This window comes from Gopherus flavomarginatus, chromosome 1 (genome assembly GCF_025201925.1).
Source record: "Gopherus flavomarginatus isolate rGopFla2 chromosome 1, rGopFla2.mat.asm, whole genome shotgun sequence".
NCBI classification, from domain to species: domain Eukaryota; kingdom Metazoa; phylum Chordata; order Testudines; family Testudinidae; genus Gopherus; species Gopherus flavomarginatus.
The window spans coordinates 31979282-32004080 of record NC_066617.1 but is presented as its reverse complement, the minus strand read 5'-3'; the positions used below and the strand labels follow the sequence as shown (position 1 = coordinate 32004080).

General features: G+C 40.1%; 1 protein-coding gene across 2 annotated transcripts in view; it reads right to left on the bottom strand.

The window, feature by feature from the left end:
• Nucleotides 1–23339, bottom strand: part of ABCD2 (ATP binding cassette subfamily D member 2) — a 68961-nt gene extending 45622 nt beyond the window's left edge. For both annotated transcript variants that reach the window (XM_050936151.1, XM_050936152.1), the window contains exons 1-6: nt 22285–23339; nt 20642–20822; nt 15463–15584; nt 10398–10566; nt 5911–6005; nt 3931–4076 (exon numbers count right to left, since the gene is read on the bottom strand). In XM_050936151.1, coding sequence (XP_050792108.1) covers nt 3931–4076; nt 5911–6005; nt 10398–10566; nt 15463–15584; nt 20642–20822; nt 22285–23274 — 1703 coding nt within the window. In that variant the 5' untranslated portion in view covers nt 23275–23339. The remainder of the gene's footprint in view (nt 1–3930; nt 4077–5910; nt 6006–10397; nt 10567–15462; nt 15585–20641; nt 20823–22284) is intronic.
• Nucleotides 23340–24799: the final 1460 nt, after the last annotated feature.

Below are 24799 nucleotides of genomic sequence, written 5' to 3'. Positions count from 1 at the left end.
AAGCAGGTGGACAGAGTGTTATCAAGTCTGCAATTTTTCAATTATTTATACAAACAAACAAATAAAAAGGTCACCCTGACCATGCAGCAAATTGTAACAGGCTAATAAGTAAACTGGCTAGATTTCCCAAGACAAGTAATGATTTGCTTCAATTGCAGGGTTCCAGCACAACTTACAATCTGCTGGAGTTATTCTCTGTCTCTTTTAGTCAGGAACAAGCTAAATATTTAAAACACTATATAAAATTCATATAGGAATACAAGTACATACTACAAAAAAGGAAGGTTCAACAGCCTTAAAATAACCCCAGCAAAAACTATTAAATTATTCCACCTTTAGCTATAGTCAGAGTCCCCTGAATACTTGCCTAGCATCCCACCTAGAAAGTAACACCATTCAACTGGCCATGTTCATTCCAGGGCTCCCAGAAGAGTAAAGTAAATCCTGTCAGGTTCATATGGATGCTGCTTTGAGATCTTGAAAAGATTTGATCATAAATGTGGTAAAATAACTTGAGTGAGAGGAGAGGGGGAATTTTCACCCACCAATCTTCAAGAGTTTCAACCCCACAGTCCTTTTTACAAATACAAGCTACTTGCTGGCTGAGGGCCAAGCTTCTCAGTTTTAAGGAATTAATATCCCAGAGAGCTGGACTTTCCCTTTCCTCAAAAAGAGGTCTTTAAATCCTTCAACCCAGTAAAACAGAGAAGCTCCCTATTCAGATTTTAGAACGGTCCTAAACTCCATCTCTCACTTTCATCCCATTCTGAAGTAGAAGACCATAATCGGGTCACCTGAACTAAGATGGAACTTAGTTAACTGAGAGCTCTGAAATGGACCTGGTAGGCAGGAAAGACAACAGTCTTGTTGATGTGAAAATTCTCCCCTTCTGGGGCAAGACACACCCCAGCACACTCCCATAAGGATACTAAGGGCAGCCTTAATTGGGCATATCCTAACTTTGTGCTTGACCTTATTATTGTATATAGACTATAATTTGAGCTACTTGTGTGTTACACTTGAGAATCTATTCTGTAGTGTGTATGCAAGGAGTAGACTATTTTTCATAAACAACCCACTCGTCTATAATTACTACTACAGTCAACGTGGTCCTGCTTTTCATGATTTCTGAAGATGGGAGAATGGGCAACAGTGCCCAAAGATCCCCATTTGTTCTACAACTACTCGTACGCTGAAGGAACAGTCTTATTTTGCAACGGTCATGGACTCTATTGCCCTTGCTTTTACTGAATTCAGTTTGTTATGGAGCTTTGTTATGTTTTGTGACCAAGCTCCTTCATCAGTTCATTTATTTGTAACTATATAAAAAAAGATAATTGTAGAGAAGCCAGCATATTAAAACACTGTGTTTTATACCTAATGCCAACATACCTAGTGAAGCACATTAGACTATGCAGTATCTTTCTATATTACATTACATTTTGTGCTTAGACTTAACCATCATAAAATGTTTAGGCAAGCATATCTCAAAAGTAGAGATTTTTGATATGCTGCTTGGAGATTATAAATGAGGAAGGGCGAGAAGAGCTAGTAGTAAGCCCCTTTCTAATTTTAGCAAAAGCTTTTTTATGTTTATGTATAAACATAAAAAGCTCCTAGCAAAGAATTATATTACTTTTGAAGTAGTGAGATATGTTGTTAACAGCGCAGAGGCAAAGGCATTAACACTAAAAAAAAGACCTCTTTAAAAGCAAGGAAGATACAAATGTTCACCTTTCACCTCCGTGTCACAGTTACAATCAAGTGCTATGCAAGAAAGTGATAGTATCTGATGGCTACTCTGAAATGAACTGATGGTTTTAACTTACTTCCAAGAGGACATCTATGCACATCACAAAACAATAACCACAACTGGTACCTCTGTTTGCTATCTCAGCAAGGAGGACAAGAATTTAGTGGCTAAGGAGAGTGAATTACTCTCTCCCCTTTAGAGGTGATCCCATAAGGTCACAGCTAAGGATCACTTGCAGAGCAGTTTGGGGGAAGCCTTCTCCAAAGACAGAAAAAGAGACGTTGAACTCAGAAGTGGCTCCTACAAGTGGAGTTTCAGCCTCACTAGTGTCTAAATCTCTAGCACAGTCAGAGGGAAGTTTAAGATGTAACCCTTCCTGACCCTTCTAAACATTTCAGGTGGAGACAGGAAGGAAATGGGGAGGGTGGCTTTTTCTTTGAAACCTGTTTTCTCCTTGCCTAAAAACGTCCCCTACAATTCCAAATGCCACTTCCCTCATCACTTCAGATCTCTGGTTCAAGGGGAGCTGGAGGATGGTAATCACAGGACCTTTGTTACCAACCAGGAAGACTGCTAACAGCCTTGGACAATGGTTTCTTCTTTACCAAAATGGCCTATTTTCTTATTGCAGCTCTGCCTGGCTCCTGACAGAACTGCATTCACGCTGGAGGATAATTATCCTTTGCTATTTCTGTTAAATAAGCTGATTCTTGAGTTGGCTTTTAAAATCTTAAATAGAACATAAGACTTGCCATGCTTATTCAGAGCAATGGCTTACCTAGTCTAATACTGTGGTTCCCACAATAGCCAGAACCAGATGCTCTGGGTAAAGATGCAAGAAACCCCTGAAGCGAGCAATTATAAAATAAACTCCTCGTAAGGAAAAATTTTCCTAGCCACCTCAGTAACAGATTGAGTAACATGCCCTGAAGCATGACAGTTTGTATCCCTTCCAAATTTCATTTTGTTTTTAAATCCTTGCTATTGTAACTGTGAGTGCTCATTATCCATTTTTTTTTAATCCTGCTAAACTCTTGGTCCTTAATAATATCTTGTGGCAGGGAGTCCCACAGGCTAATGTTGTCATGTAAAAAGTATTCTTTTATCAATTTTAAATTTGCTGCCTTTCAGTTTCACTGAATGTCTTCTGTTACCCTTTCTCATAACAACAAGAACAAGACGTTCCTGGTTTACCTCCTTTATATTGCTCATCATTTAAACCTTTCTTTCCAGGTGAGAATGTACCATTGATTTCTACAGTGATGTAACAGCTCCCCAGAAGTTCTGAGAAGTTCCTCTTGGGATAGTTCAACTCCTCACTGCCTTCTTCTCAGCACTGAGTTTTAATGACACTATCTAGTTACAATATACTCCTTTGCGTTATTTCCACGCAGGCTTTTTATGTTGTTTTGAAGGCTTTGTTTGTCTGCAGAAAAAAAATCTATCCATCACTTAATAGCGTCCATCCTGCTTTATCACTGGTATTTTCTAAGCAGAAACATATTGTGAACATTTACTTTTACCCAAGTGAAGAGGGTGAACTACAAAAGGCAAGCAAAGATTTTCAGTGCTTGATTTAGCTTTTGCAAAAACATCCAAGTTAGAACTCTAAAGAGAAATACTGGAATATATTGGATTGGATTGTGTTCTGGGAGACCTTACAGATTACAAAGGAAACATTCATAACATCATACTTTCCTTGGCAAAAGGAACACAGATTTAAAAGCGATAATGTAAAAGTAATGCTGGATTTGGTTTTGGTTTAGTATTGCAAAATTTAGGGGTTTTAAATTGTAATTCAAGTTTGGGGAAAAACAGTGTTCCCCACTTGTCAGGCTTTATTTCACATTTATTTTAGAAACAAGCTCTATTTGGCCTATTTCAAGTTTTGTTTGATGGAAAAGGAAACTATGTTCCAAAGCCTAAACTGTCCACCAGTGTTCTTCAGTCATCCAGCCCCCTCGCTGTACGTGGGCTCATCCCCACCATACATTGATGACTGGCCATGGGAGCTCTCCCCGTACAACTGAATGGGCGGCAATTCTTCTGCACTTTCCAGTAATAAGAGGTGGGAGTTACCATCTTCTAACCTAACTTTAGATGCCAGAGGTTTAGAAAGTGGACCAAATCTCACAAAACTGAGAAAAAAGTATTTCCAGTGTAGGCAAAGCACGTACCTTTGTGGGATATAGAACATGTGCTGGGGAGGCGGTTTGTAGAGAACACCATCGTAGACAGGCCACAGACCACTTAAAATTCTGAAAAGAGAACTCTTTCCACAACCATTGGGGCCAGTGATTAAAAGATGCATTCCTTCCTGTACCTAGAATAGTCGTGAAAATGATAAAACAACCACCTTGCAAAATATGTCACTTTTACCATGAAGCATATAATGACACCCCACAATGAAACCACCTAAGCATTTAGTTTAAGTAAGTACAAATTGTGAAACTGGCTACAACTTCTATTCAGTCTCTGCTTGAAAAACTGCATTTGCATAGAATCTGTGGATTCAAAAAGCAAAAGAAAAGGAACCAGAAGAAATCATATTTACTAGCTTCAAAGACACAATTTAGATGGTTTTTTTCTAATGTAGGAAAAAATCCAGATGGGCATGGTATTACTTACAAAAGGCTATTTTGTGGAGGGGCATGAGTCATTAGCACTGAAATCCTTTTTAACATTTGGGCACTTTGTGTCTTGGATAAAATCTGACGGCAGTCCATTTTAACATGTCGCAAAATTAAACCTTAGTCACAGAGAGCTGGGAAAAACATGCCCACCCACCACCTGTCACTATGATGAATCTTGATTTCAATATTCCTTGTTCTGCATCTACAAATCATATTTAGAGCCAAATATTCCCCTCAAGTACTTGCATGCACTGACTTCAATTTGAGGAGACTGTAAGGAGTTAAGGACACTCACTACCTTACAAACGTTAACATTCCTGTAACTATCACTAAACTCCATCACAATCTCATTAAACAGCGTAAGGTAGTTTTTGTATGGGTGAATTAGTCACAAAGGGTGAACTTGCAAAGCAGTGAATAGGGGCATGTATGGCATGACCTTAAGTGAATGAATTGAAGCTGTGTGAGCAAGGCCCAATGACTTGAAAAATTAACCTCAACATTCCATTTCTGCTTATATAGTGTCACTTTTATGCATTTCTTATATATATATACACACAAACACACACATACACACACCTTTGTTTATTCACCCTATACACCCCATACTTCCACCCACCCACTCACCCACCCAATAGCACTGTTTGTGAATTCTCTCTATAAATATACTAGGTAAAGTGCACAAACATACAGGTATCTCTGCCTGAATATCAGTCCATCATTTTATAGTGCTAAACAAAATACATTTAAAGTAGCTGGGAGTTTTGCCAAATTAAAGGCCCTATTCTGCCAAGTGCTGACTATTTCCTTAAAGGTGGTCTCTCTCTCTGTCTCTCGCACACATCTAGAATACAAATACAGAGGTAGCATGAGCAATTAGATGCATAAATGAGGTAGTGGAAGTCCTCATGCAACTTTCCAATGCTTTCACCTATTTCTATATAATTACTGCACCAACATTCAATATTGTGACATATTTTGAAATCATTCAATAAATGAAATGCATTAACAATGTGATGCCAATAGGAATCAATTGCTATTTGCAAAAAATCATTGAAAACAATGTGAGTTTTTACTGAGCAAAGATTGTAGGATTGGGCCTGCAGATTATACTGTCAGCTGTTAGTTACTATTGATCCTTGGAGTGGTCAAGTGAAGTTCCACAGACTCACTGTTTGCTCTAATGCTGTGGACTTGGAAGATTTTTAAAGCATCCTAAAGGTGTTAAGCACCTCAGTCCCATAGAAATTCAGTGGGAGTTGGATGCAGAACTCCCTTAAGCAATTTTGAAAATGCAGCTGTAGTTTTTAATCTGACAGTGACACAAGTCGAACCATTCCTTCTCCTCTCTCTCCATTTTCTTTGAGCAGGATACACTGTACATATCTGCCTCTAGTGAGCCACTATGCCTACCTTTCTTGACTTCCCCTCTTCTCCAAGTATTTAACATAGGGTACATGAACTCTGTGTTGTTTTGTGTTAATGTGATGGCAACAATCAGAAGATTCTTGCATATCATCTTACTTTGAAGTTTAGTCTGGAAACCACCACATCTCCATTTGGGGTAATAATAGGAACATTTTCACAAACAATTCCATGATCAACATCAATAACTTTTCCTACAAATTAAAGAAAAAAGTTAGTGAAACGTTCGGGGGGGCAGTGAGATCTATTAGTCCAAGAACAGGGCTGAGAGCCACGAATTTCTGGAGTTTGTATGTACCCTTCATGCTTCGATCACCATTCCAGAGGACATGTGTCAATGCTGATGATGGGTTCTTCTTGATAACGATCCAAAGCAGTGCGGAATGACACATGTTCATTTTCATCATCTGAGTCAGAGGCCACCAGCAGAAGGTTGATTTTCTTTTTTGGTGGTTCGGGTTCTATAGTTTCCACATCAAAGTGCTGCTCTTTTAATATTTCTGAAAGCATGTTCCACACCTCATCCCACTCAGATTTTGGAAGACACTTCTGATTCTTAAACTTTGCGTCGAGTGCTGTAGCTGTTTTTAGAAATCTCACATTGGTACCTTTTTTGCATTTTGTCAAATCTGCAGTGAAAGTGTTCTTAAAATGAACATGTGCTGGGTCATCATCCAAGACTGCTATACCATGAAATATATGGCAGAATGTGGGTAAAATAGAGCAGGGGGGCATATAATTCTGCCCTAAGGAGTTCAGTCACAAATTTAATTAACACATTTTTTTTAACAAGCATCATCAGCATGGAAGCATGTCCTCTGGAATGGTGGCAAATGCATGAAGGGGCATGCAAATGTTTAGAATATCTGGCATGTAAATATCTTGCAACGCCAGCTACAAAAGTGCCATATGAATGCCTGTTCTCACTTTCAGGTGACTTTGTAAATAAAAAGTGGTCAGCATTATCTCCTGTAAATGTAAACAAACTTGTTTCTCTTAGTGACTGGCTGAACAAGAAGTAGGACTGAATGGACTTGTAGGCGCTAAAGTTTTACATTGTTTTGTTTTTAAAATATGTGTACTAAAAATAATAATATAAAGTGAGCACCGTACACTTTATATTCTGTGTTGTAATTGAAATCAATACATTTGAAAATGTAGAAAAACAACCAAAAATATTTAATAAATTTCAATTGGTATTCTATTGTTTACAGTGCAATTAAAACTGTGATTAATCACGATTAATTTTTTGAGTTAATCGCATGAGTTAACTGTGATTAATTGACAGCCCTACATATTTTGTTAAGTCTTAAACTAATCCAAATAAAGAAACAATTAAATACAGGATTGTTACAGGTGGATCTGGTAGCACTGCCTATAATTAAGGTTGCCTTACACTTTCCATTATAAGACCCTGTTTTCAGTTGCTTATAACTTTACCAATCTGTAACTAATTAAATACAGGATTGTTACAGGTGGATCTGGTAGCACTGCCTATAATTAAGGTTGCCTTACACTTTCCATTATAAGACCCTGTTTTCAGTTGCTTATAACTTTACCAATCTGTAACTATTTGGGCGAAATTTTCCATGTTGGACATTTTCCTCAGGCTGAATTTTGCAATGTTTCAGCTAAAATATTTTGGTGATTTCTATGAATGAGATTAGGGTTGTTCTTCCCATCTTAAAATAGTTCTTACAACCACTTAGTTGAGAAGCTCTGTTGCTTCCATGCTCTGGAGCAGAGACTTGAAATTTGGCAGACAGGTCACCCCGATGTCAGGGATGTGCCTTATGCTATCTCCATGAAAATTTATCCAAATCTGGCCAAGCTATAAGCCTCTGAAAAAAGTTTGAACATGAAGGCGTGTTAAGAGTTTGGCAGCTACATTCTCTGAATATTCCATCTGTTGCCTGCCTTATTTGTCGGAAAAGTTGGAAAATGTGTAGTGAAGGAGGCAGGAGACGAACAGAAGAGAATATATAGTCATATGGTTAGAGAATTAAAATTAAAAATTCTACTTCATTGCCTCTGCCACGTGATGCTGGACAAGCAACTTGAACCAAAACGATCACCATTGGTCACTAACTGTGTGTTCCTTATTTTCTAGGTGCCTGACGTCAGACAGCTCAGACCCAGGGGCCGCCCAGAGGGGGGACAAGTGGAGTAATTTGCCCCAGGCCCTGCAGGGGCCCCCATGAGAATATAGTATTCTATAGTATTGCAACTTTTTTTTATGGAAGGGGCCCCCGAAATTGCTTTGCCCCCGGCCCCCTGAATCCTCTGGGCGGCCCTGCTCAGACCAGATTTTCAGGAGTGCTCATGACTGCAACAGAAGTCAAAGCTGCACTTTGGACACATAAGGCGTTATAGAAATACTACATAATCTGAAACCCCTAGGCTTCTCAATTTGGGAACCTATGACATATTTGTCCTTAATTTCTCCATGCCTCAGTTCCCCAGCTAGAATACAGGGATAATAATACCTTCAGACAGATGTTGTGAAGATCAATTCATTAACATTTGTAAAATATGCAGATATCGTGGTGAGAATTTCATAGGCACCATTAATTCTGGGATTTCCTAATATTTGAGTACTTGACTTTGCAACCTTAAGGCTCTCTTAATGTAAGGGGATAGGAGATTGTTTTGTTTTTTAATGTAATGAGGCATATAAATTGAAAGCACAGCTACAAAAATTAAGTGATGATCCTTTTTTTAATTCTGAATGATAAGATAAGGAACAACTATAGTAAAGTAATATATTATTGTTATTTGACTAAAGTATTTAAAAGGTTGTATGCAGTGTAGTTGTAGCCATGTTGGTCCCAGTATATTAGAGACAAGGTAGGTGACGTAATATCTTTTATTGGACCAACTTCTGTTGGTGAGAGAGACACGCTGAAAAGCAGCTCTGTGTGTCTCGAAAGCTTGTCTCTCTGACCAGCACAAGTTGGTCCAATAAAAGATATTACTTCACCCACCTTGTCTGTTTAAAAGGTTGTCATTCTTTCTAGGCCTACATCAGTAAAGTTATGGGCTGTAGTAAATACAGAGGATAATATAACATTATTTGCTGGCACAAGTTGATACTGATGATTTAAGAGGAAATAAGTGGTGTGGGGCAATGTAATAAATTTGCCTTAAAAGACAGTTTAAAATATGGATTTTTCTTTTAACAATATGTACACTTACATGTATGCACACACGAGTGTACACACACGTGCACAGATACCCACACATCCCTCCACTGTTATAAATTCCTATGCAGGGATTTCTGAAATTATCAAGGCTGAAAGAAAGGAAGAAAAATGTTATTACAGTGGAACTTCTGATGGGAGAGCCTCAGAAAATATTTTGACTCTGCAACTGTAGTGGAAACAAAGTCTTGGTATGGGCTGCAGAATGGGATGCTATACCACATGGAAACATCAGCAGAGTTCTCATATCCGAACTGCATTCAGTCTTTAAAATAACTAGGTAGACATGCTAAAGAACAATTGCCTGTGGGCCAAGGACATTAATTTACCACTATTTGGACTAAAACCCCCATTTCTCTACTACATTACAAATTGTAGCTATTACAAAATGTTGATTATTTCATTGGTAATCACACACTGTCATGTCCTACAAGGTCAAGAAATCAGTTAATGCTTACAGTTAATGTTTGTGCCACCTCAGGGTGTTTATTATGACCCTGTTGAGAAATCTGTGCTGAAGGGCAATAATGTTGTAAGAGAAGGAAGAAAATATTTCACACATAGCAGTTTAACTCCTTCACCTCTGAACGACTACATTTTTTCCTGTGGAGGTGGGGAAGGGATTTGGTTGTCAGCAGCAGCTGGGAAGCAGGAAATGGAAGGAGTCCAATGTGGGTAATCAGGAGAAGTAAATAAATGGCAAAAGGCCAATAAGGGGATTGGGAAAGAAACTGGATGGGGCTCAAGGGGGTAGAGACAGAAGGTGAGTAATGGGGCACAATGAGAATTCAGTCACAGAGGGCACATACACAGACCTCAGGAGGAGGAGACAGAGGGGAAATGACAGAACGTAGAGAGTAGGAGGAGCAAGGGGAAAGGCAGGCAGGAGGGTTGGAGCTGATCAGAAACATTTTCAGTGGCAAATTGTGACTTTTTGTTGAAAATAGGAAAACGGAACAGATTTTGGTTTTCAGTGCCTGAAGTTTTTTAGACCAAATCCTACTAAAAACATCAAAAATTATTTCTTTTCAGATGAAAAATTTCAAGTTTCAGTTTTCTAATTAAAACTAAAAAAAGGTAAAGGAAAGCAGATTCTTTCTGGACGAACAAATGTCAAAAAAACAATTTTCTGTGGAGGTTTTGATGGAAAATTTCCAGCCAGCCCTTGTGAGAGTACATAGGGAAGGAATCTCAGGGTTGTCTGCTGGGAGGTATAGAAAACTGCAAAGAAGTGGGTGAGGAATATGTAATGGGAGGGGAGTTGATCTGTGGCAACTTTGAAATAGCAGCAAGGGTTGTGTAAAGAAAAACTTTGTTTAGACCAGTAAAACTGCATAGTAGGCTGAAGAGTTTATAGAGAAAAGTATCAAAATATGAATTACCCACCCTTGATTTCCAAAGGTCCATCAATGTGTAGTTCTGCTTTATCTTCATTCCTGCTGTTGGTTTCAATCTCTTGAAAAACGGCAGTTCTTTTGTAAATGCCCCTCTTCACTTCATCGAAGACTGAAAACATGTTGTACACTCTAGCTGTATAGCCTGCTAACTCGGTGACCTGGGAAACAACAAATGATCTGTTTAAATTACATAATCTGGAAACTGGAAATTAAATACTTTGTCCAATAATTTATGGATAGCGTTCCCAATCATTTTGACTCAGTACTACTTAGATTTCATTCTGGATTAAGAATGAAAGGAAATTTTTCCTCACCAATTAATTTTCTTTCTTTGAGGTCTTCTCTGACAGTCCCCCAGATGCACATGTACAGTTCCTAGCTGCCAGCAGATGGTGACATTACGTTGAGGGACAGAGCCTAAGCTGACGTAAATTGGCATAACTCCAATAAAGGCCTTGAGAATTTTTAGTGATGTCATCACCAGAAAATAAGGGGGCTGCTAGCTCCCATCTGTCAGCTGAATTTCCTAAAGCAGTTCCTATAATAGCAATTTATTGTGCAAAATACACCACACACAATTTTTAGACCTTGGAGCCCTAGCATAAAACTTGGTGTTTGAAAAAGTCCTGGAAATTTGCAGAAGACTGTGCTAAATTTGAAGGGAGGAGGCCTGGGCTGGCATAGAAGATATCAAAGAAAGAAAATTTAACACATAAGGAAAATTTTCCTCTCTTTGATTTTCTGTGCCAAGCCAGATGTTTGGCTACCTCCAAAAGCAATGCTGTGCCATACAGTAGGCACTGATTATACCTCATGAAAGCTGCCTTCAGCGCTCTCACCAAATGATGAATCAGCTCATGCTTGAACATTACATTTGCTGAACACTACAGGTTAAACAGTGAAGGACATATACCCCAGGTGGCTGCCTTCCCTATCTCCTGTAGTTCTGTATACACCTTCCAGGCCATGATGCATTTAACTTTCTAAAGCCACACACTCTGAATGCTTCTGGGACTTCCTTGCTGGCACTGAAACAACTTTCCCTTATGGCTACACTTGACATTTCAAAGCGCTGCCGCGGCAGCGCTTTGAAGTGTGAGTGTGATCGGAGCGTCAGCGCTGGGAGAGCTCTCCCAGCGCTGCACGTAAACCACATCCCTTATGGGTGTAGCTTGCAGCGCTGGGAGCCGCGCTCCCAGCACTGCGGCACTGATTATACTGAGGCTTTACAGCGCTGTATCTTGCAGCGCTCAGGGGGGTGTTTTTTCATACCCCTGAGCGCGAAAGTTGCAGCGCTGTAAAGCCAGTGTAGCCATGGCCCTGGCCTGACTAGAAACTTCATTCTCTTGAAAGGAATGGATGTGGATGCTGCTCACTTTGTTTTTCTCTCTTTCTTCTGTGGCACTCATGCTGCTGTTGTGAGGCTCTGAACTGCTGAGATTTTTGTGAGATTCCTAACACCCATCATGGGTGAATGTGGAGAGAAGCATGCCAGTGTACCATTCTATTTAATTGATAGGGCATCTGTGGTGCTAGAATACATATCTCTAGTCCTGCTGAAATACTTCTCTACTGTTCTGTTGGACTCTGTGGCAATCTAGTCTGTTTAAGTCTTCTCCTATTGTGACAAATTCTCTCAAAAAACTCACTCCTTTTTTCCACTCTCTAGCATATTTAGGATCTGTTTGGCTAATCTGCTCTGTTGCATACTCTGACTATGGGAATAACAAATAGGATGGCTAAGGGGGAATAGGAGGTTGCTTTCAATACCTGGCTTTCCTTGGTCATATCTTTGCTCCAGGTCAGTTTATTTGAGTGAGAGATGGTGGCTGATCAGTGTACCCATGCCAAAACATTCTTCAGCCTGTGGTGAAAGTGCAGAGGAACGAGTCCAACTGTTCTCCTCTGGATATGACAGACAGACTCATACATTTGTCAGTGAAAAGTACTACAGGGTCATGGCGTACCCCAGGTACTCCCCTCTCTACACACTGGTATCTGTAGTCAGGATTTCATGGCTAGGCTGAGGCCCCAGAGCAACTGAGACTCAAATGAGAGCGGTATCTAAAACTGCACAAAAGGATCCCTAGAAGACCCTGGCAAAGGTCCCATGAATCCTCCTTTGGATAAAGATCTGCTCGTCTGCCTGGACCTTGGACCCTGTGCAATTGAGGGGGCCTCTGGGGAACAAGGCTGACAGGGTCTTGGGGAAAGTAATTCTCACTTTACCTTGCACTTTTTTATTTTTACCTTGTCATCCTCTAACTCACAGGGGAGGAATCCTGTGGGGAGAAATCTATTTTGTGTGTGAAAGCCAAGCAGCATGGGCACTTCCTAGTCCTGAAACGACTGCAGCAGTTAGCCATACAGTACTCCACGCTGTCTCTGCCTCTTAGGTTAGCCTCATATTGGTGCATAGTTGGAAATTCTCCTAGACCTTTGATGCCGGCTCAAGGACTTTGTCCTTAGTTCAGGCCTTTCTCCACAGCCACTGAAGATACTGATCTTCAGCCTGCTGGAACAGAAACAAATAAGCTCTAGGACCTGGCAAGCCCCTTATCTTGCAGGTGATGACCTCACCAAGAAGTCTCACTGTACTCTCTCCATCTGCTGGCAGAGAGGAATTACACCCAAGCATCTGCAGTAGTATAGAAGACTGAAGGGAAAAGTATTATTCCTAATATAATTGTATGATCACCAGATTCAGAAAACACAAATTCTGATACTGAAAGCTAGAAGAAAGGCAAGAAGAGCAGAACAATGAGTATAAGGGTGCATCTAAACAGCATGCTTCTTTCTACGGCATGCAGAGCACCCCCACCCCCAACACAGGTATAAATAGCACCGTAGACAGACAGGCACGACTTAGGCAAGTAAAGTAAAAGGTGTTGGTATGTATCGGAGTACAAACCTGACACAGCTCCAATTTACCCAAGCCATGCCTCCTTGTCTACACAGCTATTTCTAGCAGTATAGTGTTGCGCTGCCTTCCCACTGCTGGAGCCTTTTCCTGTCGCAGGAAAAGATGCAACCGGGGGAAAGCAGAGGGGAAATGTTTTGCCAGATCCTCATTGCTGGAGCCTTTCCCTGCTGTAGGAAAAGACTGCAGCAGGGGGAAAGGTTCTGACAGAGGGGAGCTGCTAGAACCTTTCCCAGCTGCCTCCCCCACTGCTGGAGCCTTTCAGTGACACATGTAGCAACACACCACAGTGTGAATGCAGCGTGGTTTTCACTGTAGCATGTAGCACGCGTACCTTACATGCCAGTGAAAGTGGTGTGTCGTTTAGACATAGCCTTAAAAAACAAATAAATTATCCAGTTTAGTAAAGCATTTAGAGATAGCCAGATCCAAACCAGGTGTTAGAAGTTGTCTCTGGTGTAAGGAAGTGTAACTCTAGACAAGTTCCATAATTGCACAAAATTAAGAACAGCTATTTGTTATTAATTATAAGGTCCTACTCTCAGTCATGGTTTTATAAGAGTATAGGAGTTTACAAGGAGAACTCTGCAAAACCCGTAGTAATGATCAAATGTTTCAACTCCATGAGTAAGCTTAGACTGTCCTGCATTGGCAGTTTTTTGTCTCTAACACTTGTGAAAAGAGTTGTACTGCCAGCATTTAAGACTGAAGATCTCCTGCTACCAGTAGAGCTGGTACAACGTGGACAGCAGCAGGACAGCCCTTCCACATTGTCTCACCAGGGTGCCCTCCATGCTGACCTGCAATAACCACTTCTAAATATGACAATGTAGTTCAGTCTCCAAGCCTATTCAAGGTCTGATCCAACTCCCACTGGGAGACTTTCCAGTGAATTCAGTGGGAGTTGAATCAAGCCCTCAATCCTTGGCCTCTGCTAAGACTGCAAACCAGCATTCCAAACAGTGTTCTCTGTTACGGTGATATTTGTGATACTGAATGCTGTACCCTATGAACAAACCTTGGACCAGCATCTCAACTCACATGCTGCAGGAAAGCTTACAGGTGGTAACAGTTTCAAAAGCATGAGCCTGTAGACTTACCCACCAAAACACTGAAAATCTGGATTTACACTGGTGGCCTACAGACAAAAAATAAAATCACGAAGAGCCAAACATTGCCCATCTTACTAAAGAGGTCAGTTCCACTGACTGTTACAGGGCTGCTCATGTAAGAAAAGGGAGTGGGGTTCGTACTTTATTACCAGAAAATATTAAAGTTCACAGGAAGCATATTACCATTCTATGGAAATTGCCTAAAAGTAACTTAAAATAAAATATGAAGGTGTGGTATCCCAGTACTACTTTGGCAAAATTTTAAGTATAAAATTAAGATGGAAGCTCAACTCACTGGTCTTTCACTTCATACTCTCCGAATTAAAAAGTGTAATTGTGTTACAAGTCAAATCAGTTTGCCATCTTTCACCTATTATTTAGTGGATATTTTTTCTGCGTCATAACACAGCCATGTTTGCAAGGCGCCATGTAAATGTATAGCATTATATAAATGATTTTAATGCTGAATGCTAATAGTAACACCTTAACATAATTGGTAACCAGGCAGTCTCTCTACATTGTAGGCCAAGTATTGAAACAGATGAATCAAAAATCTCTCAGTCTATTAGGAGAACTGCTTGAAAAGTCTGCACAGTATCTGGCTCTAGTCTAGAAAATGCTGTCATGGTTTATGCTTATGGGCCACAAATTATCCCTACATTAAAATACTAGCTGTACTTAAGTTACAAAGGGATAAATTCTGCAGTCTTCACTCAAGAAAAACTTCCATTGATTTAATGACTGCCGAATCTTCCCCAATATGATTACAAAAGAAATTTAAAAAAAAATCTTACATTTGCAAATTCTGTTTTATTTTCATTTATTTCTCTTTTCAGTGGTTTGAGCATTGCCCTGCTAAATCTAAGGTTGTGAATTCAATCCTTGAGGTGGCCATTTAGGGATCTGGGGCAAAAATCTGTCTGGGGATTGGTCCTACTCTGAGCAGGGGGTTGGACTAGATGACCTCCTGTGGTCCCTTCCAACCTTGATATTCTATGATTCCATGAAATGACACACAATACCTCTTTGTAAGAAGACATAATCCTTTCAGTGGCATCTGCTCCAGAGACCAACAGATTTCGTGAAGTAGTAAAGGTTTCTGTTCGCTCACTAACCATTGCTTGTTTATGGCCATCTTCTAACTCTAAAAGCAAAAAATGTTCTTCTGTTCAAATATTCTTCTGAAAAATATCTCTACAAATTAAACTATGGTTAAAATGTGAGCCATTATTAAAACAGATATTAAATTAAGAACACTTTAACTCTATGAAGACAACTTTCTGAAAGGAATCAGAAAGGCAAACAATGAGCATAAAACTTCTAGTAACAAAGAAAAAGTGGGAGTATGAGAAATTCTTCTTCTTACACAAATCATCCTTTTTTCTTTTTAACACTCATTAACCTCTTTTTCTTTTTAATATACCATTACTCAGTCTGAGTTTTACCACAGCTGTAGTGAGTCAAACAGAATTTCAGTTTCATTGTTTTGTTTTTACTAGTACTGCTATTACTCATTTTCAACCGTACTTAATTCTTCACTCCACTTAAAAAGGAACAATCATACTGATGCACATCTGGCAAAATTAGAATATTTTATAAGAATGCAATTAACTGACAGTAAGTTTCTATATTCCTCTTGGTAGTATTAGAGGGATCTGTGTTTGAGTAAGAGCCTTCTTTCTCACAACCCAGTTTCTCTGTCTGTTTGATCCAATAATGAAGTCATAATCCTTTGTTTATAACATTGTAGCCTGTTATCATGAAAATTCTTCTGAATGTTGTGAGAAAATATCCTTAACAACTGACAAAGGCAAAAATGGCAAAACTAGAGAGGGCATGGGAAAAAGAAACACATTTATGTTTTAAGTATAATATCTTCACATGAAGTGTTTGTTTTTCCCAGAGTAAAATTCATTAAGTACTTCATGCCTGGAGTCCAATTCTGCTACTGTGATATCTGTTGCCATCATCACACCCACAGAAACTGCTATATAGCAAGGAGCCAGCCTGTAATTTGCTCCTCCACAAAATCAAGATGATAATGCGGCTGAATTTTTTAAGAATGAATAATGTATAATCCTTAACATTTGCAACTAAGCAAATTAAGACGACAATATATGGGCAGCCAAATGTAAAATTTTAGGTTGCAAGAGGGGTTTGGGGAGGATATTATTAACCAGTCTGTAATATTATACAGACTGGTTAATGGTGGTGCAGATTGGAGCTTCTGTCTTTCTCTGAAGCATGGCTACTGCCAGACACTAGATTAGCCAGACTAGTAGGCTGACCCAGTATGCCAACTCCTACATCAGGAATTATTATTAATATCTTCTGTTAGGCTGGCTCAGTGCTTTTAGTCAAGAAAATCTCTGAGCAGTTTCCTACAGATGTAACGTGATGGTCATTTTATGTGCTGTTCTATGACAGGTAATGCTAAAGCAACGTAAGTGAAATCTTCTTATGCAGCGAGTGGTTCTCTCACCTCCATGACAAGGTCAGACTCTGCAGTGTTTGAAAACATAAATCCTGTACCAAAACTTGTTGTACGTGTCTGTATCTTCTTTTTGCTTTTGAAGCTCCTGATACCCAAATGCTAGTTTGTTTTAATTTAACAAGCCACCAACAAAAAAAAAAAAATCTGGATAAATACATCCTTGGTATAACTCCACTTACATCCATGAAGATACACCAGAGATAAGTGTAACATTTTGGGCTAAAAATATTATATAGAAAGTTACTGTCATACATGCAAGACCCCAACTTGGCCTCTCTTCATCTCAAAATTCAATTTCTGAATTATGTAAGAAAACTGTGGCTGTTCAGATATTTTAGTTTAAGTTATGCCAAGTCAGTAGTGCGCCACCCAGCACACTGGGATATACACCGGTACACAATGAGAGAGTCATGCCTTTGTAAAAAAGGACATAACTTTCCTCAGTCAGGGGGTGATCCTAAAACCCTTGCTCATATAGATAGTCATGTAAATGGTCACATTTACTCCAATGGGAGGACTCGTGTGAATAAGGCTCTGTAGGGAATCCAGTTCTCAGTAGTGATGCCAATTCAGTAGTACAAAACTTAAAAAAAAAATCATAACTCTTTCTTGGCGGATAACCAAGTTTTACTGATCTAGACAGCATTTTAGATGTCACTGTGGATTTAAAATTGTGTAAATCTGAGGAACTTTAAACTGCTCCAGAACACAATTCTCCATTATTGCATGACTGAAATCAAACCACCAGACCTGCCCAAAATAATTTTTCTTGATCATTTTCTCCAATGTTTTTCATACATAGGCTTTTCCTTCTGTGTTAGAGGAAGTGTCATATTACAACAGATTGGGCCAGTGGTCTCTCTTTAGTCTAGTATCTAACCTTTGTCAGTAGTTTAACTTGTTCCCCACTTATAAAACTTCTCAATCCCATTTGTTTTATGGAAAAAACATATTTATTGTGCCTAATGAAATTAAAATCTCATTGTTATTAATGTTTAATTCCCAGGGAACAAACTACATTCAGGATATTTTGGTCTACTTGTGTTTTTTGTATGATTCCTTTTGCATACTAGCGTACTATAAAACTACTTACAAAAACTGTAACAGCAAACAGATATCAGAAAAGGTAGCACTAGCTGTGTGTGTGTGTGTGTGTGTGTTTTAAATACATACAAATACCTAATTTTTTTTGGCAACAGTGAAAAGGCTATTGCTATATTGATGCAATCCCCCTCCCTCCCCCCCCCCCCGTCTGAAGACCATCTACGTGAACAGTTTCAGATTGATTTCAGGCATGGTCATAAGTTCTAAACACTGGCTATTTGGTTCCAAACACTTCCTGGATTCTAATGGGTTTATTCATCAATGACAGTTCTAGTTCCCACTCCTCAGATTTTAACCAACTTCATTTGCCTTCCACACTTGATCTGATTGGATACAGTACTATTTCTCCAACTAAACCGCCCAGCAGTGAGCTGCACTTGTTGGATTTTTAGCATACCTGGTTTACTTCTTACCACTTGATGGGGTCAATGTGTCACCATTAATAATGTATTTCTGATCTTGTCCCTGTTCTTGTAGAATGTCTCAGGGCTCTGTAATAAGTTCTACAATTTAACAATTTGCATGTTCCTCCTGGCAAATACTCTTCAGTATTATGTGACAGGCCTATCACTGACATGGAGAAGACAGATTTATTTTTCTGACCTTCTGCTCTGCCCACATTTTAAACGCATTTGTCAGAGGTCCATTCCTGGATGTCAGAGAATGTTACTTACTGTAGAGTTGATATGGGTGAAATACTGCTCCTTTCCTCTATACACCTTTATAGAGGCTCTCTCTCTTTGAAGGATACCTAACCTGTTTCTGATTCATGGGTGAAGGGCTAGGGAGGAGACATTTACATTCTGTGGTTAAATAATCTCTTTATCAGTTACGGGATTTTGCTGAGCTGCATTTATTTCCATTTTAGCAGAAATTACATTAAATTGGTTAACCTCATTTCTGTTACCAAAGTACTAAAGCACTGTTAGCCTTCACTGGTTGCTCTGTGTAATATGGATAAGCTCCTTTGTTTAGAATATGATTGCCAAATTCCTTATTAAATTCAGACAATATGCACAGATTTCACCTGCTCTGAAAACAATCCATTGGTACTTGGTTAAATGTACTGAATTTAAAATTGATCTTTTCATTTACAAAGCATTACAGAATCTTTGCATGGTGAATCTTATTGATTTTTTAAGACTTTTTATGATTCCAGTCATGTATATGGAGATTTATTGAGCCAACTTCAAAGTCAGTTTTTCACTATCCATTTATTTAGCTTAGGTATTGCTAGGATACTTATCATTATAGTTTCTAAGCTCTAATATGCAGTATCTAAAAATGCTAAACAGGAATTTCTAATCATTGTATTTTTTTTTTGGTGTGGATTTCTCTTCTACTGAAGTTAGTATATAATCACAAAGTACAAAGAGTTGCACATGTTTCAAGTACACAAAAGGCTGTTACAAGGAGGAGGGAGAAGAACAGTTCTTAACCTCTGAAGACAGGTTGCAAGAAGCAATGGGCTTAAATTGCAACAAGGATGGTTTACGTTGGACATTAGGAAAAACTTCCTGTCAGGGTGGTTAAGCACTGGAATAAATTGCCTAGGGAGGTGTGGAATCTCCATCACTGGAGATTTTTAAGAGCAGATTAGACAAATACCTGTCGGGAATGGTCCAGATAATACTTAGTCCTGCTATGAGTGCATGGGACCGGACTAGATGACCTCTTGAGGTCCCTTCTAGTCCTATGATTCTATGTAAAGTACAAAATGAACAAGCAAACAATTTTTTTTTGCTTGTTACTACTTCTTAATCTTGCCTCCTGCTTTGCCAAGTTACATTTTTCCCTAACTTTAAAAAAAAAAAAAACATTTCAAACAACACTAAAATCAGGGCCTCACTTCGCTCTCATTGCTGGAAGATCTGGACGTGATCTTCAAAAGACCTGAATTGTGCTGTCATACAAGCCTATAATCTGAGCTTCACTTGCCTTTCTGTACACTACATGAGGTGAGAGATGCTGATTCTTACACAGTCAACAGTAAGGTGATGAGCAAACGCCAGAGAAAAACCACTAGATAGGTAACTAGATGGATAGTATTTAGTAATATAGCAGCAGACATTCTGAGAATTGACACACCTTCCCAACCCTGGTTGGGGCATGAGGGCTACAGCTAAAGTTACAACTTGATGAGACTTCACAGCTTAGGGCCTCCCGTGAAGAGTGGAAAGTGAGCAGCTGACATTCTTGATATTGCAAATATAAAAAACAAGATTTTATTTTAAAGTTTGTGAAACCATCTTCATACATCAAAAAGGGCAGAAAATGGTTTAAGTGATATTTATAAACTGCTTATCCACAATTCACCTTGGCATCTTTTTTGAAAAAACTATCCTTTGATTCAGAATGTATTGTGTTTATCACGTTTAAGTTCAAAGATACGGTTTTTGTCACTGATATTTCTTCAAGTGGTTTGTTTGTAAAGTTTTACACATGCCAGGAGCTACCCAAAGATGAGGCATACATGGTGTTTGAATATTATAGCATCACAGCTATAAATGGTATTAAAATGAAATGTAGTCTTCTTACGTGACTATTCTTCTACACTAATATTTTTAAAGAAACATTTGAAATTAAATAAAAGTCTTTATTACCGCCATCTGCAAATGCTGTCGCTGTGATGATAGGTACAGCCACCATAATCAAACCACAGCTACTCCAGACATACTTCATCAGGAACTGCTCTATCATGATATACCATAAACGTTTGGACAATATGAGGTTCATTTGGTCTGCCAAAGCCTTGTAACTTTTCTGCAGTTGTTTCATTTCCACCTATAGTTAAAAAAATGTAAGTACTTACATAGTATAGTAAATATTAATATGCATATGAGTACAATACATACACACGTACATATAATCAAATGACTAGTGTCGGATTTGAATTCTTCACTATACCTTGCAATCAGTACAGCAAGCTATGTGGTACCTGTTTAGACAAAGGGCCACATTCTCAGTGCAAATCAGCATAGCCCATGGAACTCACTGGGCCAGATTCTGATTTACACCAATGCCCCTTTACCCCACTCTGGCAGTTTTACACCCACTTCACACTGCCAGAGCAAAATGCAAGCAAGTGATAAAAGCTGTTCCTTACCATCTAAGTAAAACTAGTTCTACGTGTTTAATGAAGAGGATTTTGAGAACTATACATCTGTAAGTTGAAACTGCAACTCCATGAACTAGGCAACACTTGAGGACTCAAGCCTGCAAAATTCCAATTTATTCCAGTGAGAGTTTGCTTGAGTAAATCTGCAGAAATGATACCGTGAATTGGTACAGTATTTCATGTCTTTTAGCAATGTGCCAAGAGGAAGTGATAATGTACATCAAGGAAATGAGTCAAGAACACTGACAAATCAGTATGACATAATGCAGTCAATTTGAGCCCACACAAAAGTGGGAATAGGAAAAAAAGTATTGAATTTAATGTTTAATTTAGCTGCAGTTAATGCAATGCTGCAAACAATTTTTGGTGCTCATTGCTACTATAAAAATAAAATGTTTATGTTGCCTTATTAATACTTTTGACTAAAAAGGTAGTGTGAAATTTTACTATTTGCTTTTTCACATTATGTGAAACTTTTTTACAAGCCATTTAAAACACATTACAGTCAACGTTCACAATATAAGTTTGAAAATTTCTTCAATATGCTGATTTTTAAATTATCTGTTACTTTTATGAAACTGATAACTTACATACTGTACAGTATTTCAGCAACTTTAGGACTATAGTGACTACAATTTTTCTTAGCTATCTATACAAGACAATGTCAAAGATCGTGTTGCCATCTAAACTGTAGCAAAATTCTTCTGGATTACTGTGTGCTACTGATTTTTGCATTTAGAGAAAAAGTATTTATGTATTATTAAATATTCTTAGTTAATAAAATAGGGAAGAAATAAGAGCCTGGAAAGGTTAAAAGCTAGGGCACCTTTTGGAAATGAGACAGAAGGTGGAAATTAAAGTTTACTAGAGAAATGTGATGCTCAGAAGTAAGAATACTTCAAGAGAAAAATAAAATGGGGAATACTCTATACTTCTGTCTCTCTCCATACAATGTGGGAGAGTATATATCGTAATAAACAGGTTTAGGAATCAGAGGAATTCATATCCCTCACAGAGGAGGGGGTGAGGGCACACGACCAGCATTATTACAGTAGATTAACATCTAGTAGGACAGCAACAGTTCTGAACCATCTCACATTTTAGTCCTTGCCTTTATTTCCATTTTACCTTGTGTCCTCTGTAGAAGGCGATCTCTTCCACATTGGCTATAATCCGCGAATGGACGTATCGCAGATAACCCTTTCTGTGAGCTTCCTCTGCGACCAGCTTGCCAAATTTGGGCGAGCATGCTTTCAGTACTCTCGCCGTGGCATACACCACAAGGCCTGCCAGCAGCGTAGGCCCGATGGGGCTTGCTCCCTTGGACCTGGCAGTCTGGATAAGACTGTAGGATGTCAGCACCACATCCAGGATGGGCTTGGTCAGGTTGGAGTACAGGTGTGCCACCGACTGGGAGAACATCATGATGTCCTCGGTCAGGGACTGGTCGGGGTTCGCCAGCCTCCCATCCATATTGATCACCTTGTAGTAAGTCTGATTGGCAAAGTAGGTCTCATAGGCATGATCCACCAGGCGGGTACGGAAGGCTAGGGCCAGCTTGCACTCCAGGTACCGTATGGCGCTGTTCACAAAAGTGGCAGGGATTGCAATCATGAGCCACTTGATTAATTTGATGGCAAAGCTCCTGGGCTTCTTCTCCACGATGCTCTTGACGATCTTCCCATCCAGCCCGGCCACGTAGATGGAGAGGAAGGTCCGAGAGACCAGAGCCACCGAGTGGAGGCAAAGCCAGCCCGATTCGGCGCTCACCAGCATCGGGAAAAGGATCTTACGAAGTTCCAGCAGCTGCCTGAAAAATTCCGCATTCACTGCCGGGGAGGCTCTGCCCCGGATCCGGCTGCAATGCAGCGGCTCCTCGCCCCCTCCAGCCCGGCAGGCAGCTTGCAAGCCCTTTTCGCAGGCTGTCTGCTGCAGGCGCTTGCGGAGGACGGGATAGAGGATTTTCAGCCCATATGCCGCAGCCACCAGGCACGCAGCCCTCTTGGCCGCGCTGGATCTGCTCCACTTCCCTCGCCCGGCTGCGGCACGCAGCAGCTGGGTCATGTCGCACAGCCGCAGGGACCGCCGCGGAGCAGCGATGCTCTGGCGCTGGGTCATGCCCACGAGGAAGCCCGCCTAGGAGGGATGTTCATGGAGCCTGGGCATGCCCCACGGCTCCTTCCTCGCCGCCCCTGTGTGACAGAGGCGGGCGGACGCCGGCTTGCACCAGGGGATGGTTCCCTTCAGTGCACCGAGAGCTGCCACACGCTGTGATCCGCCGCCGCCAACTCCGCCCCCGCCGCCCGCTCATTGGCTGCGGGGAGCTGGGGAACCCACCGAGTCCTTCTGGATCTTCACCAGCTCCGCGCGGCGCGCTCGGAGTCGTGCGCCAGGAACGGGGCCGGTAGGTGCTGGCAGGCAGCACCCGATTCATGCAGCCCTAGGCTGCTCCAACTTGGGCTACGTGTTGGCCTTCGCAGGGGCCGCCAATGTGTCTCTAGACACTGCGAGGACCACGCAGGAGGAGCATCAGAGAGGGAGGAGGAAGGAGGAAGGGAAAGAGCAGGGCTGCTGATTTTGCAAGTGTATCACTTCTAGATTTACCAACAGAGAGAGGAACGAAAGGGGAACTGAAGGAGGGAGGGAAGGTGCTTGGGAGGTGCCTAAATTCTTGAGTGGGGAAAAGAGGGGGGAAAAAATCAGGCATAACTCCACTGAATTCCCCCTCTGTAAAGAGTGTTGCCAACCCTCCAGGATTGGCCTGGAGTCTCCAGGAATTAAAAGATTAATCTTTAATTAAACATTATGTCCAGTGATTAAATCTCCAGGTATACATCCAGCCAAAAGTGGCAACCCCAACTGTAAATGAAATCAGAAGTTGGCTGTAGATGAGAGGTCCAGGCATGGCCCCAGTGTTGCAGCTAATTCAGAATGAAATCCGATGGAGGAGAAGGCAGAGAGGAAGAATAGGCCCCATGTGAGGGAACTTAATTAGCTGGAGGTTTGAATTCTAGGTAGGCAATTGGGACAGCGTGGGGGATCAGATGATTCCCTCTGGGAATATTTTGAAAAATACATGTAAACTGGAAATATTCTTCCTCCCCCCATTTATCCTGTTGCTGCACTACTACATACAATTCATTGTATTGTCAATCATGAGACTCTCCCCCCAAAAGAGATTTGAATTCCTGTTACCTGAATCATCATTAGCACCTAAAACATATCATAAATTCACAAAAAATAATGACAATACAAACATGTTTCAATAGCTATATTTCATTTCTCTTATTCCCCCAATCCCCATTATCACATTATTTCAAGGTATATTGCTTAGTAAGAAAGAGTATAGTATTTAGGACTCAGAAGGAGAAAATAAAATGTAAAAAAGAGCAGTTGAGCATATTTTACATTTAAAAAGTTAAGTAATGAAGCCACTATAGCTATAAATGCAATAGTTCTTCCTCCATTTGGTGGCGGAGGGTAAATCAGAGTTTTGATAATACATTATTAGAAATAACCATAAGACGAACAGAACTAATGATCACAAACTTCCATAAGAAATATTCATTAACATAAGGCTACTGAAAGGTGCATGACTCAACTATTCTATAAATCATCTTATGAAGAGTAAAACTAGTTCATA